The following is a 15,068-nucleotide window of genomic DNA, read 5'->3' as shown; positions in this document are numbered from 1 at the left end:
AACCGCTTATTTTCCCTCAGCTCCCAATCGTAGCCTGAGCTGCATCCGGGCACAAAACACCGAGATTTACCCATGATATTTCGTAAATATCTTACTGGTGGAGAAATACAAAAAAAAACACCAAAATCGGTGAAATTCTCGGCTCACAGAGGACGATAACAGCCGCTCACTCATAAGCCGCCACTGACAGCAAGCCTAATGAAAGGAATAGTAGTGTCGGTCGCGCCACAAGTGGCAAAAGTTGGAACTTGAATTAATGCGCGGGACCCGTGTTCAAATTATGACTGCTACCGCCACCTAGTGGGGCCTCCTTAGTAATGTAAACTCTATGGTTCCTATCATAAATACTGTTCCCACTGTTCCTATTCTTCAAGTCCATGTTTACGTTTCGTTGTCCAAAGTGAAAGCACATGGGACGTCGACGGAGACGTGTGTGTGAATGAAAGTGCCGGAATCAAAGCATTTGATACTGTGTAATGATGCGTTTTATATATGTTGTATAACTATTATTGATTGAAATTTTGGTGTCTGTGGGAAATATTACAGTATTCATGATGATTTTTGCTGGATATTCTCTGTGAGATCCCTGGCGATTGGCAAAACATAGTACACACCTATCTTTAAGTAGAGATCAAACGTTTTCCTTACGGTAATTGTAGTGAAGAAAGTGCACCATGGCGGGAAATGAAGCATCAGATTTGGATAAGAAGAAAACTCATCGCGAAAGGCGTGCAGGTAAGAGCAAAACCCGTAAATATTCTCGCATCTGAGATGGTGTTTGTACCATTGTGATGTGAATTCATGTATTCATATATTTCTGATATTTTAGGGAGGAAGTCAGAGAAAAAGAAAATGAAAAATTCGCATGAACAGGAGTTATCTGCGAAGCAGAGGAATCCGAAAGCTTTCACTTTTAATTCAGTTGTGAAAGCAGAAAGGCAGTTCAGAAGGTGAGCATTGAGAATTAGACCGGTATTATCCTCTGTAATGGCTATCGATTGTGAAATTCTCCAGTGTATCTTGATAATGTTTGTTAAATGTGCAGGACGCAGGATATTGAAACCAAGAAGCAGCACATACCAGTAGTTGATCGTACACCCGTAGAGCCACCTCCAGTTGTAATCGCCGTTGTTGGTCCTCCTAAAGTGGGGAAAAGTACTCTTATTCAGTGCCTAGTGAAAAACTTTGCTAAGCAGCCGCTCACTAGTATTAAGGGTCCTGTTACTATCGTTTCAGGTGTGTGACACATTCGTAAACATCTGTTAATTTATTATACTTTTAGTCAAATTTTTTTCATAGCCTAACTCCATTGATTCACGTTCTAGGCAAGAAGAGAAGGCTTACGATCATCGAGTGCAACAACGATATCAACTGTATGATTGACATAGCCAAGATTGCAGATTTAGTCCTTTTACTGGTTGATGCATCATTTGGGTTTGAAATGGAGATTTTTGAATTCTTGAATATTTGTCAGGTAGGTGCACCGTAAAATTTGTAAATTGGGTGTCATGAAAATAATGAATGTGTCTTCCATTTATTAGTAATTTTATGTGTGACTTAATTCTCTGCCTTTTTCTACATAGTTAATTAAGATTTCATGTATCCACTAACTTTTTTAGCTTGATGAATAGGGAATCCTTAAAAACTTTCCTTAAGTTAAAACTGAATAAACTAAATTTGGTGTGGGATTGGTTTTGATAGCATGAATGAAAAATGAAGAGTGTGGCTTATTTTTTTCACTGTTACATAGAACTAGGAGAAAAAAATTGGGCCCCATTGGTTACTGAGAACTATTGAGAGACTGCAGTACATGAATTGTTGGGCTTGGCACACAATAGCCGTAATCAAATGTTGGTGGAAGTACCTCTTGTTAAAATACTCAAAAGCTGGCTGGTAGAGTGGTGATTTTTGGACTTCATTGGATTTCTCAGTTGTTGTTCTTATTAAAATTACCAATTTTGTGACTTCATCAAATGGCTTGCAACCTAATCAAAGGATAAGGGATTCCAACTGTTGTTTATAATATGCTCCTGGTAGGGAGCAAATTAGCTGCAGGATTTCTTCTTTTTATAATCTCAAGCTCTAACTTTGAGGGAGAGACTAGTTCATTATATGGGACATGCTAGGATTTAGGCTGGTGGTAGATGTAGCTGGTGTTCGTCTTAGGTCAATGTCTGTGGAATGGCAGAATTGGAGTGCCAATATAGTATCATTGGTATGTGGATCCTCCGCGTATCCAAAGCTTCTCAACAATCACTCTTTGGGGAGGGCCCCTATGAGCTCTGAACTTTGGACATTTGTCCTTTCAAAACCTCCCCTTTTAATAGGCTAGAGAACTACTAGATTTCTGTATTCCAAAATTGTTGTTATACTCAAGGTCTATGCAATGTGGTGCCCACCAAATTTTTTTATTATATGTGCTTGGTCCCAATGAGGAGGGTTCAAGTTCCCTTAGATTTGAAGCTGGGAAAAAAAATAAACATTGAATTCATCACATTGAGTTCATTGAATAAATCACATAAAATTTTTCTTTAGTTTACTAACTTTCAGTAATACCTCATAAACTTATCAAACTAGGATGCAGTATTGTTAGCAAATACAAGATAGCAATGCAGAAATATGCTCACTTTTGGGGATTTTTCAAAAACGAGTGAAGTTAATTTTCGTTCAAAATTTGCTATGGTACTCATTCCAAATTTAGCACTTACCATTTCAGACTAAGGGATGAAGTCATTGTATTGAAAAAATTTTAGATTTCTTTATCTTCAGAGGTGAATATTTTTTACTATCTCTGTAGCAGGGTTTGGTGGAATTATTGTTTGCATTAGTAAAATGTATTGATTGCATTAGTATCTGCAAAGAATGAGTAATTTTTTTCGTGGTATTTTGAGTAAGTATGATTATGACTGAATTTGTGTGACCAGTTAAAGTTCAGGGAGTCTGAGATTATGTTACGAGAGTGTTGAAGGAAGAAGTATTTGATGCTTTACGAGGGAATAATGAGTACATACATTAAAGGGGAGTAAGTGATTCAGTGATAGAATCTTCCCTTTGCTGGAATCGCTCTGTAGATATTCAATTTGAGTATTTGAACATTTTTAGTCATAGTCTGCTTGATCGTGACCTGCTTTAGCGCTCGTCACTAATTTGTGGTAGTTCAGATAGTTATGCTAGGTTACCAATGGTTTGTTGCTAATTGCTCTACCTTTGTGCTGACTCAACAGTATTCAGACAAGAATGTAGATGATATGCTTCTTAGTAGTCTGCTCCTTTGTGTATTGATGTTATTGTTTTAATACACATGAAAAAACTTGTAAAATTTGTAATGAGCAATAATTGGGTGGAAGATTGTTCTTGAAGAAAAATTATTACTTGTACATGAAGTAGGATTTGCTCAGGAATTGATCAGTAACTGGGAATAATGTATTTACTTATCAGTTATCAATTTATTGATGGATATTAGTGACTAATGAGGCCTCCTTGCTGTACATCGGATGCATGTATTATTCTTTTGTAATTATTTCTCAAATTTACTTTAAAATAAAGGTTTATTTACTTCTGAATGGATGGGAATGCATCAACAAGCCAAATTTTCTACTTTTTGTGCTGAAATAACTGGAAAGTGATTATTGATGGCCAGTGGCAATAGCAAGTGATTACTTCACAACTCATTATAACAGACTTCTACACCGTTCAAAAAACATAAAGATGCCTTAGTCTTGTTTCCATGAATTGATCCTTCATGCATCATGAAATTACCTCTCTATATTTATTGGTTTATGAGGGTTTATGTATTTTCCCTGGAGCATTATTCATTTGATTGAAGATTTTCATTTTTTGATGTTGATTTATTATAATATTCAAGGTCCATGGCATGCCAAGAATAATGGGTGTACTAACACATCTAGATGCCCTACGGGACAATAAGGCCCTCCGAAAGAAGAAAAGACAATTGAAACACCGCTTTTGGACTGAGGTATGTTATCACTAATGTGATGAATTATTTAAGGTAGAAAATAACAATTTTGCTATCATTTCTTACCTTTTTCTTTTCTAAGGTCTTCATTTACGTACCATATTCGTAGTTCAATAGTAGGTATCAAATGAAATACCTTTCCGAAACACTTGAATCTTGATGTACTGTGCCATGGCATATCAAAATTCATTCTTTCGATTATCTCTGCTTGTCCTCATAATTCCAGTGGATACCTAAAATTTTGCACAACTGTCCCCTTCTTTCAGATTATAAGTTTTTCATGTCTTTTTACACTTTGTAAATGTAACTTTATTCTCTTTGGATTATTTTTTGCTGTTTTTAATGCATAAATCTTTCTCTTTTGTTATAATTTGACTGAAATTGATGTAAGAGTCACTTGACCATGTATTCGTTTGAAAATTTTTAATTTATGATGAAGGGTTAGATGGAAGATGGGACTTCCTAGTCCCAATTTTGCCCTATAAAGACGAATTATTACTATTGCCGTTTTTCTCTTGTTAGTACTAATACATGTATTTATTATTTTTGGAAATTTTTTGCAAGCTCATTACTCTGAATACCTTAAAGTCACTGAGCTGCAAGTTGTTATTAGTACTACATATTTACCTTTCAGTTGGGATTTGATATTTACTATTAATTGTTTTTTGCCTAGAAGTGCCTTATTATATTTTACCTTACTTAACATACTGGTTACTTTTAAAAGACTGCTATTCTAATAATTTTAATGAAATGAATTTGATTTGTATGAACCTTATGATTAAACGTCTAATCATTCAAGGTTGATTTCTTTTGCCTATGAAAATTAAAATTAAATTGTAAATTAATTTAGGTGTAATTTCATGATTTTTGTGAAGGTTTATCCAGGAGCCAAGCTGTTTTACCTGTCAGGGCAGTTGCATGGGGAGTACATGAAAAATGAGGTAAAAAACCTTGGAAGATTTATTTCAGTGATGAAATTTAGACCTCTGACTTGGAGAACTACACATCCATATATTCTAGGTATGCCAAAATCAATATTTTTCTTTTTATTAGTTTTAAGTAGGGATGAGTCAATTCCAAATGTCGATTCTCAATTCCAGCGATTCTCGGGCACGGAATCGAGAAGCGATCGCTTAAAGTCGATTCCAGGAAGATAAATGTTTTGATCATAGACTATAAGTTTGGGGCATAAAGGCTGCCACACACCTAAGCGGTGTCAGCCTTGCCCGTGCGTAGGATACGCCCGGCATGCGGGTGCTGCGACGAACATGCTTAAGAGGCCTCGGAAACATGAAAATGTTGGCAAGAGCGATAAGCCGACGAACCCTGAAATGGCGCGTGTTCATGAGCAACTCTCAGAGAAAAAAAAAATTGGAAACCACGGCATCGGGAAGCAATGCATTGCGTTTTCCGTTCTTTTATTAACCGCTGGTCACGGCAAATCAAATTATTGCGATTATGATTCACATTCTGAGAATTCATCTGGACCACCAATTTTAAAGTATAATAGATCGAAGTATATTTTTTTATTTTCGAATGATGTTTGAAGTCTGATGATAATAAAAACGTGCAAAGAGCGGGTTTTCCTGTGAAAAAAATTTTCTTATGAATACGCGCTGAGAGCAGGTGTTTTTATATATGCAACTATTTTAGACTAATTCGCGTTTGTATAGCCCAGTTTCATCAATGCAACCCTTGAGAAAGTTGATACTTGCTTGGCATTAGCCGCGGCGGCCTCCGGGACCTCAGGAACATTCTTTCCCTCACAAAAGATCCCATACCAAGAGAAGAAAGGAGTGGCGTGTATAGACTAAAATGTGAATGCGGTGTATGTTGGGCAAACGGGGCGACAATTTCAAGAACGGGTGAAAGAACACCAAGCCTGCCTGAGAAATAAAAAGACTACTTCACAATTTGCTTTACATTTGTTAGATAACAATCATCAAAGTGATTTTGTTTTTGAAGTGCTTCATTATGAACCTAAAGGACCTAGATTAGACGCTTTGGAACATATGGAAATTTTGCAGCACGTACGTTCCAATGACAACATTGTAAACGAATTTTTGTATGACTACCACCCCCCTCTTTTAAGCCTCCCAGTCCTAAATTCCTGGGCTAATGACATGACGAACTCTTCGGTCTCTCTCTCATCCGAACCATCCCCCCTCCACCTGCCATGCCCTCCCTAAGGGAGCCTCCTTCCCCTAACTTCTTTCATACCATATGACCAAGTTTCCCCCCCTCCCTCTTCTCTGTTGACCAATCCGTTCAACCTAATTACCTTCCTCCCTACCCCTCCTAGCCTGGTATAAAAGGATGTGATGGACCTCTGTAGAGTTCACCTGATGATGACGTCTAACGTTGAAACCATGGTCGTGAATAAATATTAATGTGAAAGCACAACGTTCTTCTTGTTAATTTAATTATGAATCGCTTTCACCAAGTTACGCCTCAAACAATCAACCCTTCATAATAGAAAAAACTTCATTTTTCAAAGATTCATTTTTTTTTCATTTTTGTAAATTCATGATTTTTAAATACTTTGTTTCCTTTTATGAAGGAAAGTAATTGTATTTTTATATTTTGGGGGGGTCCTCTTGCTACGCCACTGGTCAGTGGTTCATCCTAAGATTTTTCCTATTTTCATTTCCAAACCCAAGCGTAACAGTTTAGGCCCTGAGTATGTAAAGATGTTTTTAAAAAACAACTTGAAAGCCCATAAAATAATTTTTAATTTATAAAAATATTAAAATGTGTATGAAAATCTAAGAAGCATTCCATTGATTGTATGTACCCAGAATAAACTTGAATAATGACTTTGTTTAATGGCAGGAATTTGAAAATGCTTTTGGATTCGAAAATATCCGATTCGAAAGATCTGTCACCAAAAATCCTGGATCTGTCCATCCCTAGTTATTTTATTCCATTCAATTATTAAATTTTAATGACAGCAATGCTACAGATAAATCAAAATCCCACCTGTTAGAAGGAATAAGAATTGATGGAATCGGGAATCGATTTGAAGGAATCGGAAAAAGTGGTATCTACTCATCCCTAGTTTTAAGTGTGAAAATTTTGGAAAAGGATATATGTCACCATGTGAAAATAATTGATTAATGATGAGGGGGTGTCGAGTTATAAAATATATTGGGGGGCTTTGCCCTGGGAAATTTTAAAAATAGTGAGTTTAGAAGTTTTCAAAAGTATTTTAGAAGAGTCATATGATCAGCATTAGAACCCGGGAAACTTAACTCTCAATAACTGGACACTCCAGGGTAAATTTTTACTTATTTACATACTCATTTTTTCCTCACCCCCATAACAATTTTTGAGGGGACTCTGCCTCCACAGAGCCCCCTCCACTGTTAATGATTTTGCGTATAATTTCCTAACTTAAGAATATTCTGTTAATAGGGAATTGTCTCTCATTTGATTTAAAGGGTGATTATATTCATTGGTACATTCTCACAAATTTGCCACATTTTATAGATCTGTGTATTGAGTTTTTTCCCATTCTATTCTATTCTGACCCTAACCATTCTGGTTAATTGAGCATACAATAGTTGATCTAAAGTCTAGTCCGTAGAATACTTCTTACCATTATGTATCTCTCTTTCTTAATCAACTGATTGAGGCCCAATAAATTCAGTCATATAAAAAATTGTATGGAATTCATCATGGTTGGAAGTTGAGTTTTTGCTGTCTCGAAAAGGGTGATGACTTCCATAGCTTATGTATGATTTACGCTAGGATATTTTTATTAATTTATCACACAGTTACTTTCATGTGCATCATTCAAATGTATGAATACCATTTATTACCATGCAATCAGAGGTTAACACTTTTGCAACCTTTATTCCTGAAAATAGGGTGTGGTTCATAAAATAGTGAATTTCGTAAAATTTTAAGATAATTTCCATAGTTTGGGATTCTGGATTCACTATCTAATGCTTTTCATGGCCTAATATTATCCATGTATTATTTTTACAGCATTAGCATAATTTTGGCTTTACCTATGCCCCTTCCTTCGTCTTTATCATAATTCATATGCTTTATGTACCAGCAGGCCTTTCGGGCTTGTGTTAGCCTCTCTTTGCGAATAGAAATTTTTATTGTATACATGTATCATCAAGATTGTTCTCTTATTTTTTCAGCTGACCGGATGGAAGATCTAACTCCACCACATCTAATTCGTCAAAACCCCAAGGCAAATCGGAAAGTTTCCCTCTACGGATATGTGCGAGGAGTGCCACTCAATAAAATCAACAATGTTCACATTCCAGGTTTGTAAAGTACTACTGCCATCTGTTTTTAATGATTTTTTTTCCAATTTTATAATAGTAGCTAATTTCATGCTATATTTTGTGCTGTCATTTCTTTGTTCATACATTTCCTCAGGCCAGTGTGTGTGTTGCTCCATAATCTTCCCATGCATTAAGATTAGAAAATGTGGAATGGACATGTTTTTTTTAAGCTATCATCGTTGGTGACAATGATTTTCCAATTAATGCATTGTTTTAAAGATATATTTCAAACGTCTGCTTTAATTTTCCATAAATGTTCTCAGGTTGTGAATTGTTATTATCGGCATCACTTATCATTTAATCCTTTCCCATTGCTTGGATAGGATGTGGGGATTTCTCCATTAGTGATGTAAGCCTGCTGCCTGACCCATGCCCTCTCCCCGAGAAAGTGGGGAAGAGAAGAAGTTTGATAGAAAAAGACCAATATGTGTATGCACCTTTCTCAGGAGTAGGTGGCATTGTTTATGATAAAGATGCTGTCTATGTTGAACTTGGAGGAAGTCACTCTCACAAGGTATGCCATTTGGTTCTCTTGGAAATTCTGCAAATCCGTGATGAATACCATCAGCATTAAAGCTGGAATCACTTATTAAACGAAGGTTTTTTTTTCTCTATATCTGTGCATGTTGCCATTACCTCGATTGGTGCTATCTAATTTTTTAATGATATTTTTAGGCTGAAGAAAGTGGACGGAATAAAGTTGAAAATTCACTAGTGACATCTTTGCTAGACACCAAAGAAACTTTGGATATTCAGATGGCCCAAAGTCAAATGAAAATGTTCAGTAATACTGAACCAATGACTGCTGAAGATTTCAATAGAAAAAGGTAACTATTCTATGACTTTTTATGTGAACAACTGTGGACTAGTATGAGGGATGCCATTGCGGAGTCAACTGCAAGTGTTCACAAGTTGCTAAAATTTCTCAAAGAAAATCATTTGACTTGACTGTGGTTTCAAATTATGTCCCTATACTTGTTCATGAAGTGCCTCAGTTGCAAGGCTTAAGGCAGATCTTCGAATTCCAATGCCAATCTAAAGTCATTTACAGCTTTTAATTTGTTTAAGTTGTTAATTTTTAGACAAAATGTGCTAGTGCTGTTCTCGAATACTCAGTGTTTGACACTCACCTGTATTCCGACTGCGACAATCTCTAATAATGTGATCAAAAGTGTGACACTTATGATTGTCACCTGCTAGAACTGTGCAGAGGGAGTCTAGGGTTTTGCTATCAAATTTTTCATTAGAATTGGGAATTGAATGTTATATCTTGTGAAAAATATTTATCTTGTAAATTTTATTTACTTTTACAAGAGCTGTTGAGTATGAGGAAGAAGTTATTAAGGATGACACTGGAAGGTCCCGGAGAAAAGTCATCTTCCCTAGTGTTGACAATGATGATGGAGAGAGTGGTGAGAGCAGTGAAGAAGAAGAAGAAAATGATGGTGATGAAGAAATGGAATCAGAGGGCTCAAGCTCATCGGAAGAAGAAGAACCAGTTGAAGAGATGGTTGAAGCACAGGAGAATGTACCCAAGGAGAAGAAGAAAGAAAAGAAAAAGAAAGGAATTAAGTCATCTCCAAAAACAATAAGAAGCAAAGACAATGAGGTACCTCCATGGGAAAAAGAAATCTCTGATGAGGAGGTATGTACGCAAATGCCTTTGGTGTAAATTCATTTTGGTGTTCTCTGTAGTGATACTGGCAAACATAGTATCCAGTTGGTTTGGTATTTATAAATATGGATTAACCTGTAGGCTGGGTTACTGCTACACCTCTCACTACAACGATGAAGGGATGAGTCTATTTGGAATAAAAACTTTGCTTTTTATATTCCAATTTATTTTTCCCCTCCATGGTTTCAAAATGTGTCTTCATCAAGGACATTTATATGTTACTCTGAAGTGTTGAGATCAGAGCCTTGACTTTATAATTGGAAAAATATTTATGGAGAAATTTGGTTTACTTTATTGTGCCTACTGAGTAATAATTATCTCAAGTAATTTATTAAAATGAATAAATTATAAACAAGCATTCTTTCATCCATCCATGCTGTTGCAGTTGAAAATAATTTATGTAGGCAAAATCCAAGTTATTTGTCAGCCAACTGACAAAAACTCAAATCGTGGAAACACACCAAAAAAAATTTATGATAGACTTTTTCATTTTTGCAGGATGAAGAGCCCATGCAGTGTTCAGATGGGGAGGCGGAGCATCTAAAAAATCTTAAATCGCCCAGTAAAAAGCTCGGCTTGAAAGATATAGAACTGAAGCTGCTGAAGGAAATTGGTATGAATGAGGAGGAGAGGATGGACTCTGATGAAAATGAGCCCATGGACTCGGCAGGGAAAACTGTTGGTGAATCAGAGGGTCTGGACAGTGAGAGTGAAGAGGAAAACAGTGACGAAGAAGCTAGAGGTGGAGATGCTCATCACTTAAGTACTCAAGGTGAAGGTGCTGATAGGACACAGTCTAAAAAGGGTGGTAAAAAGTGTGCAGTGGCTGATAAAGTGCAGGAATATCGAGTGGTGGGTAACAAGCATGACAAGGATATTCATGACAGGGTGCGTGGGACACTGGCATTGTTGGAGAAGAAAAGTGAGTCTGCTAGTGAGGAGAGTGAAGAGGATGTAAGTGGAAGTGATGAAGAAAGTGGAAGTGAGATTGATGGCAGTGAGGGTGAAGGTGGTGTCAGTGACGACGAGGACGGTGGCAGTGATGACGAGAATGGTGTCAGTGAGGATAGTGAAGGGGAGAGTGAAGGAGAGGGTGACGATCCTGATGAAGACATGGGTGAAGAGTCAGCTGCCCGTTGGAAGAAAGACCTCGCAAAAAGAGCATCAAATGCTTTTTATGACCACCAAAATAGTATTTCCAAGCTGAGATCCCTAGTTTACGGTAATTAACTTTGAAATCTGGGAACCTACTTTATCTTTCATGTATAGTCATTCAATCCTGAGAATACTATTATGCTCCCTTCCATTTCTCCTTTTCCCTAGCTATTTCCTTCAGCTCCCCAATTTTTTTCTTCCTTGTATCCTCCTTTATTTGCCCCATATTCTTTTCTCTTGGCCTTCTTATGGGGACTGTACTTCAATGTTTCCCTTCATTATTTTTCTCAGGCTAGAGCTTGCTGTCTGAGGTTGATTTTATCCAATATCTTTGTCATATGTGCTTTAATTTCTGTAATTTTTTGCATGTGTTGGCAAAGTTTCTACTGGGTGAAGAATGTCCAAGTTATTTTTAGTCCTGACCATCTTAATTTGGTTTTAGTTAGTGTATTTCAGGAATTGTGGGGTTACAATGGAGCCTGTAGTGACAAATTACTGAACCTGAAAATCTGTATTACATATTTTAGTACTGAAATACTATTACAGTAAAACCTCTCTTAAACGAAACTCAAGGGACCGAAATTTTGCCGTTTCGTTGATCGGGAGTTCGTTCCCCGGAGGTGATGCGCACGTTGCATCATTCTAGGGGCTCGGAAATAGACGCAAGTCTGCATGCGTTATCTTCATTCTACCTTCGCATACTTCAAAACAGTGCTTATTTCTTCAGCTGCAATGCAAATCGCGGGCAATAGACCACATTTAGGAAGCCTCAGTTCGTATTATTCAATCACTTCGCGTGCTTTTTCATCGGTTTTCAAAAATGTATGCAACGTAGCGGTGAGCGCGAGGCCATCCCTTTATTCTCAATATTTGAAATAGAGTACATGTATTCGCGAAGTTTACACTGAAAAATTAAGAATTCGATAGATTTGACCATTACTAATATAAAGTTAAAGTAACTGCGCCAATTATAGCTTCATCATGAAATTAAGATCGCTCTACCATAACGGCGCGAGTGCGACTTTCGTCGACCCATTAAAGCGCAGTGGGTGGCAGCATTTCTTTATAGCAGTCGAATCCAGAATACTCCATAGCAATATTTGCGGTCGTGGGCTTCGTAAATAATTCATTGTACTAGCATCATTTCCATCGCATTCCGGATAGACAACTGCCGATAAGAAAACATCTTGAAAGGCCTTATGCAGGAGTTCTCGAAGTAAAATACGTCACGATTTTGAAAAATGAGTTTTCGAGAAATTATATTCTGCAACCCTCAGTTCGCTGGCTTCGCGGATAACGAAATTTGAGTCTATTCTAGTGAACTCATCAAACGACCCTTCAATATTCATGACTTTTGAGAGACCCTGCCAGGATTCACGGCTTTCGTCATCACTCTCCATCGCGTGGTCGCAGTTGACTGCAAACCGGATTGACAACTCCCGATAAGAAAACAGCTTGAAAGGCCTCAGGTATGAGTTCTTGAAGTAAAATAAGTCACGATAATGATGCTGTTGACTGCAAACCCGGTTTTTGCAAAATAACTAAATATGGTGACAGGTGCGACACGCTTCCGAGCTTTGCAAAGCCGCTGCATTACCTGCAAAATGGTCCTCTTCAATTTCGCCGATCCCTTACATCCATTCGACAAACCAAAAACTCCACTAAAATCCTACGGTAATGCCGCTTTGCCGCAGAAATGACCCCTCGGTCGAGAGGTCGCAACTTAGCTATTGCAGTTGGGGGGAAGAAAATAACACGCACATTTTTTATTGTTAGTCCTATGTTTGGGCCCGTGCAGCGATCGAGGAAGAAATCTACTCTCCCCATGGGTGCATCAACTCCCGCCAACCACCGCTGAATTAATCCCGCTGTCATTCATGGATTTTTGCTGCTACCACAGGGGTGAGGCATCACCATTGGCCCAGTCTAAACATGGCATGTTTAGACTGTGTCGTCTTCTTCATGCAACAATTGACGGCCGTCGCAAACCTTTTTCTCAGGAGAAAATCAACACCGCTTCACATCACGTTAGGACATCGCTACAATCGCCGACAGACAGAGACTGACCTTTAGTATAAAGCACTCAATTCAAGTAACGTCTAGATCAATGGGAAATGTTGGCTTTCGTGTCTTAAGTGCGAATATTTTTTATCCAAGATTGCGGCAAATGCAAAAGTTTCTCCTATTTTTTAGATGATGTTGAAATAAACAATGTGAATGAAACAAGAGTAACTACTGAGTCATATATTGAAGATAATTAAGAGATGCAAATTTTGGCTTTCATCTTCTAGCGCGCACATTGTATCTTCCGTAATTTAGTTAAATTTTAAAGAAGTTATCCAAGATGGCGGCGAGTGAAAAAAAAATGCTTCTCGGAATTTACGCGTTGTAATTCTGTAAAGTATCTTAAACAACCGTCAAAAGAATGCGATCGAAGAACATAGCTCTAGATATCATATCTTTGAGCGTGTAAATATTGGACATTGAGTTATTTACGAAAGTCAGCATTAACATTTTTCGCAATTCGCCGCGAGTTGGGTTCGGCGGAAACACACGACGGAAGGCTATGGTTACGGTTAATAATGACGATTCTGATTGGCTTATTCAGTGGAAGTCTCTGATTTGCCCTCCAACGCTACGAATATTAAATTATTCATATGAATATAAAAATTTAACCGGAAAAATTGGTTATTGAGAGGTGAATTTCACTCGATCGCGCCGAAATTTCATTTCGTTGATCGGGAGTTTTCGTAAAAGAGGAGTTCGTTCATCGGGGTTTTTCACTAATGTGTTTACATAGGCAATTGGCCGGACCAATAGCATTTGTTCGTTGAACGGAGTTCTTCGTTTAGCGGGAGTTCGTTAAGGTGAGGTTTTACTGTATTGCCATATTGTAGCCTTTCCATTTCTGCAGCTACCGTATTTGACAGCATGTAAGACACACCGCCATATTAGACATGCCCTCGTTTCAGTATGGCATGCACAAGAGAAAAAGTCTGCGCAACGGCGCTTCATCCCAGCAACTGAAGTTAATTCCTTTTAGATCTTATGCGATCGTATAAATAGCAGTGAGATATCGAATGGGCTAGATCATATGAATACATACTATCAAGCTTGTTCAATATCTCTCTCCTAACTCCTTTGATACCACAGAAGTAATTAAAACGATTGTAATATATTAAATTATATCACATAATATCAATGAGCTTAATATGGTAGACTCTTTGTTATTATGAAGTTCACAGGACTGAAAAACTGGAGGTTTGTAATAACAAAGGTCGTATCAATATTTCTTTTAATAATCATTGCAAAAAACATTTTGTGTAAGTTCCTTGTCTCTTCAATCTCCCGTTCTTATATTCGCTCTGCGGAATAGCTTCAGAGTCATGTTTACAATATATGTATGCGATTAAATTATTTCGAACTATATATGAAAACTAGCACATTCGTTTGATTGTATCAATAGAAGAATGTGGCATGATGCAATCGAGGATTGATATCTTTCCAAATACTGTAAGTCCCCAATATAAGAACAAGATGCATTCCGATACCTTGTTCTTAAGTTGCTAAACCTAAGCAAGGCATCAAAAGGTGCGGTTATCCTGCTGAATGCAACACTGCATTACAATCATGCGTTTACTCACGATTGTGACAAACTGATTTAGCTGCTCGTTCGACACAGCTGGAGTAAAAAATCATTGTCCGCAGGAAGGAAGAATAGGCGAGAAAACAGTTCCTGACGTAACTACAGATTAAATGATGCATTGTTCAGATTATGCCTAAAGTGCGACTTCCTCTGTGCCACACCGCATTGCATCGGCCAGCTCTAAAAGTGCCAAATTTGACATTTTTGGCGCACTTGAATTTTTTGAATGTTTTTATTGCTGAAAGTTTGTAAATCGAATGATCATAAGAAGAGGACTTTCTGTACGTCCAGTTTACGTGCGGTAATGACTGG

The 15,068-nt window shown here is 37.5% G+C and overlaps 1 protein-coding gene across 1 annotated transcript in view; it reads left to right on the top strand.

Moving 5' to 3' along the window:
* The first annotated feature begins 368 nt into the window (after positions 1–368).
* The window catches only part of LOC124159456 (ribosome biogenesis protein BMS1 homolog), a 26,316-nt gene continuing 11,616 nt past the window's right edge, over positions 369–15,068 (top strand). The window contains exons 1-11 of the mRNA XM_046535274.1: positions 369–735; positions 830–950; positions 1,046–1,236; positions 1,326–1,474; positions 3,866–3,976; positions 4,852–4,996; positions 8,131–8,259; positions 8,604–8,794; positions 8,956–9,107; positions 9,595–9,925; positions 10,454–11,177. Of these exons, the coding sequence (XP_046391230.1) occupies positions 675–735; positions 830–950; positions 1,046–1,236; positions 1,326–1,474; positions 3,866–3,976; positions 4,852–4,996; positions 8,131–8,259; positions 8,604–8,794; positions 8,956–9,107; positions 9,595–9,925; positions 10,454–11,177 (2,305 nt within the window). The 5' untranslated portion in view covers positions 369–674. The remainder of the gene's footprint in view (positions 736–829; positions 951–1,045; positions 1,237–1,325; positions 1,475–3,865; positions 3,977–4,851; positions 4,997–8,130; positions 8,260–8,603; positions 8,795–8,955; positions 9,108–9,594; positions 9,926–10,453; positions 11,178–15,068) is intronic.

The sequence above is a fragment of the Ischnura elegans genome, chromosome 5 (assembly GCF_921293095.1).
Source record: "Ischnura elegans chromosome 5, ioIscEleg1.1, whole genome shotgun sequence".
Lineage (NCBI taxonomy): Eukaryota > Metazoa > Arthropoda > Insecta > Odonata > Coenagrionidae > Ischnura > Ischnura elegans.
The sequence above is the reverse complement of the archived record's forward strand: the minus strand, read 5'-3'. Positions and strand labels throughout refer to the sequence as shown.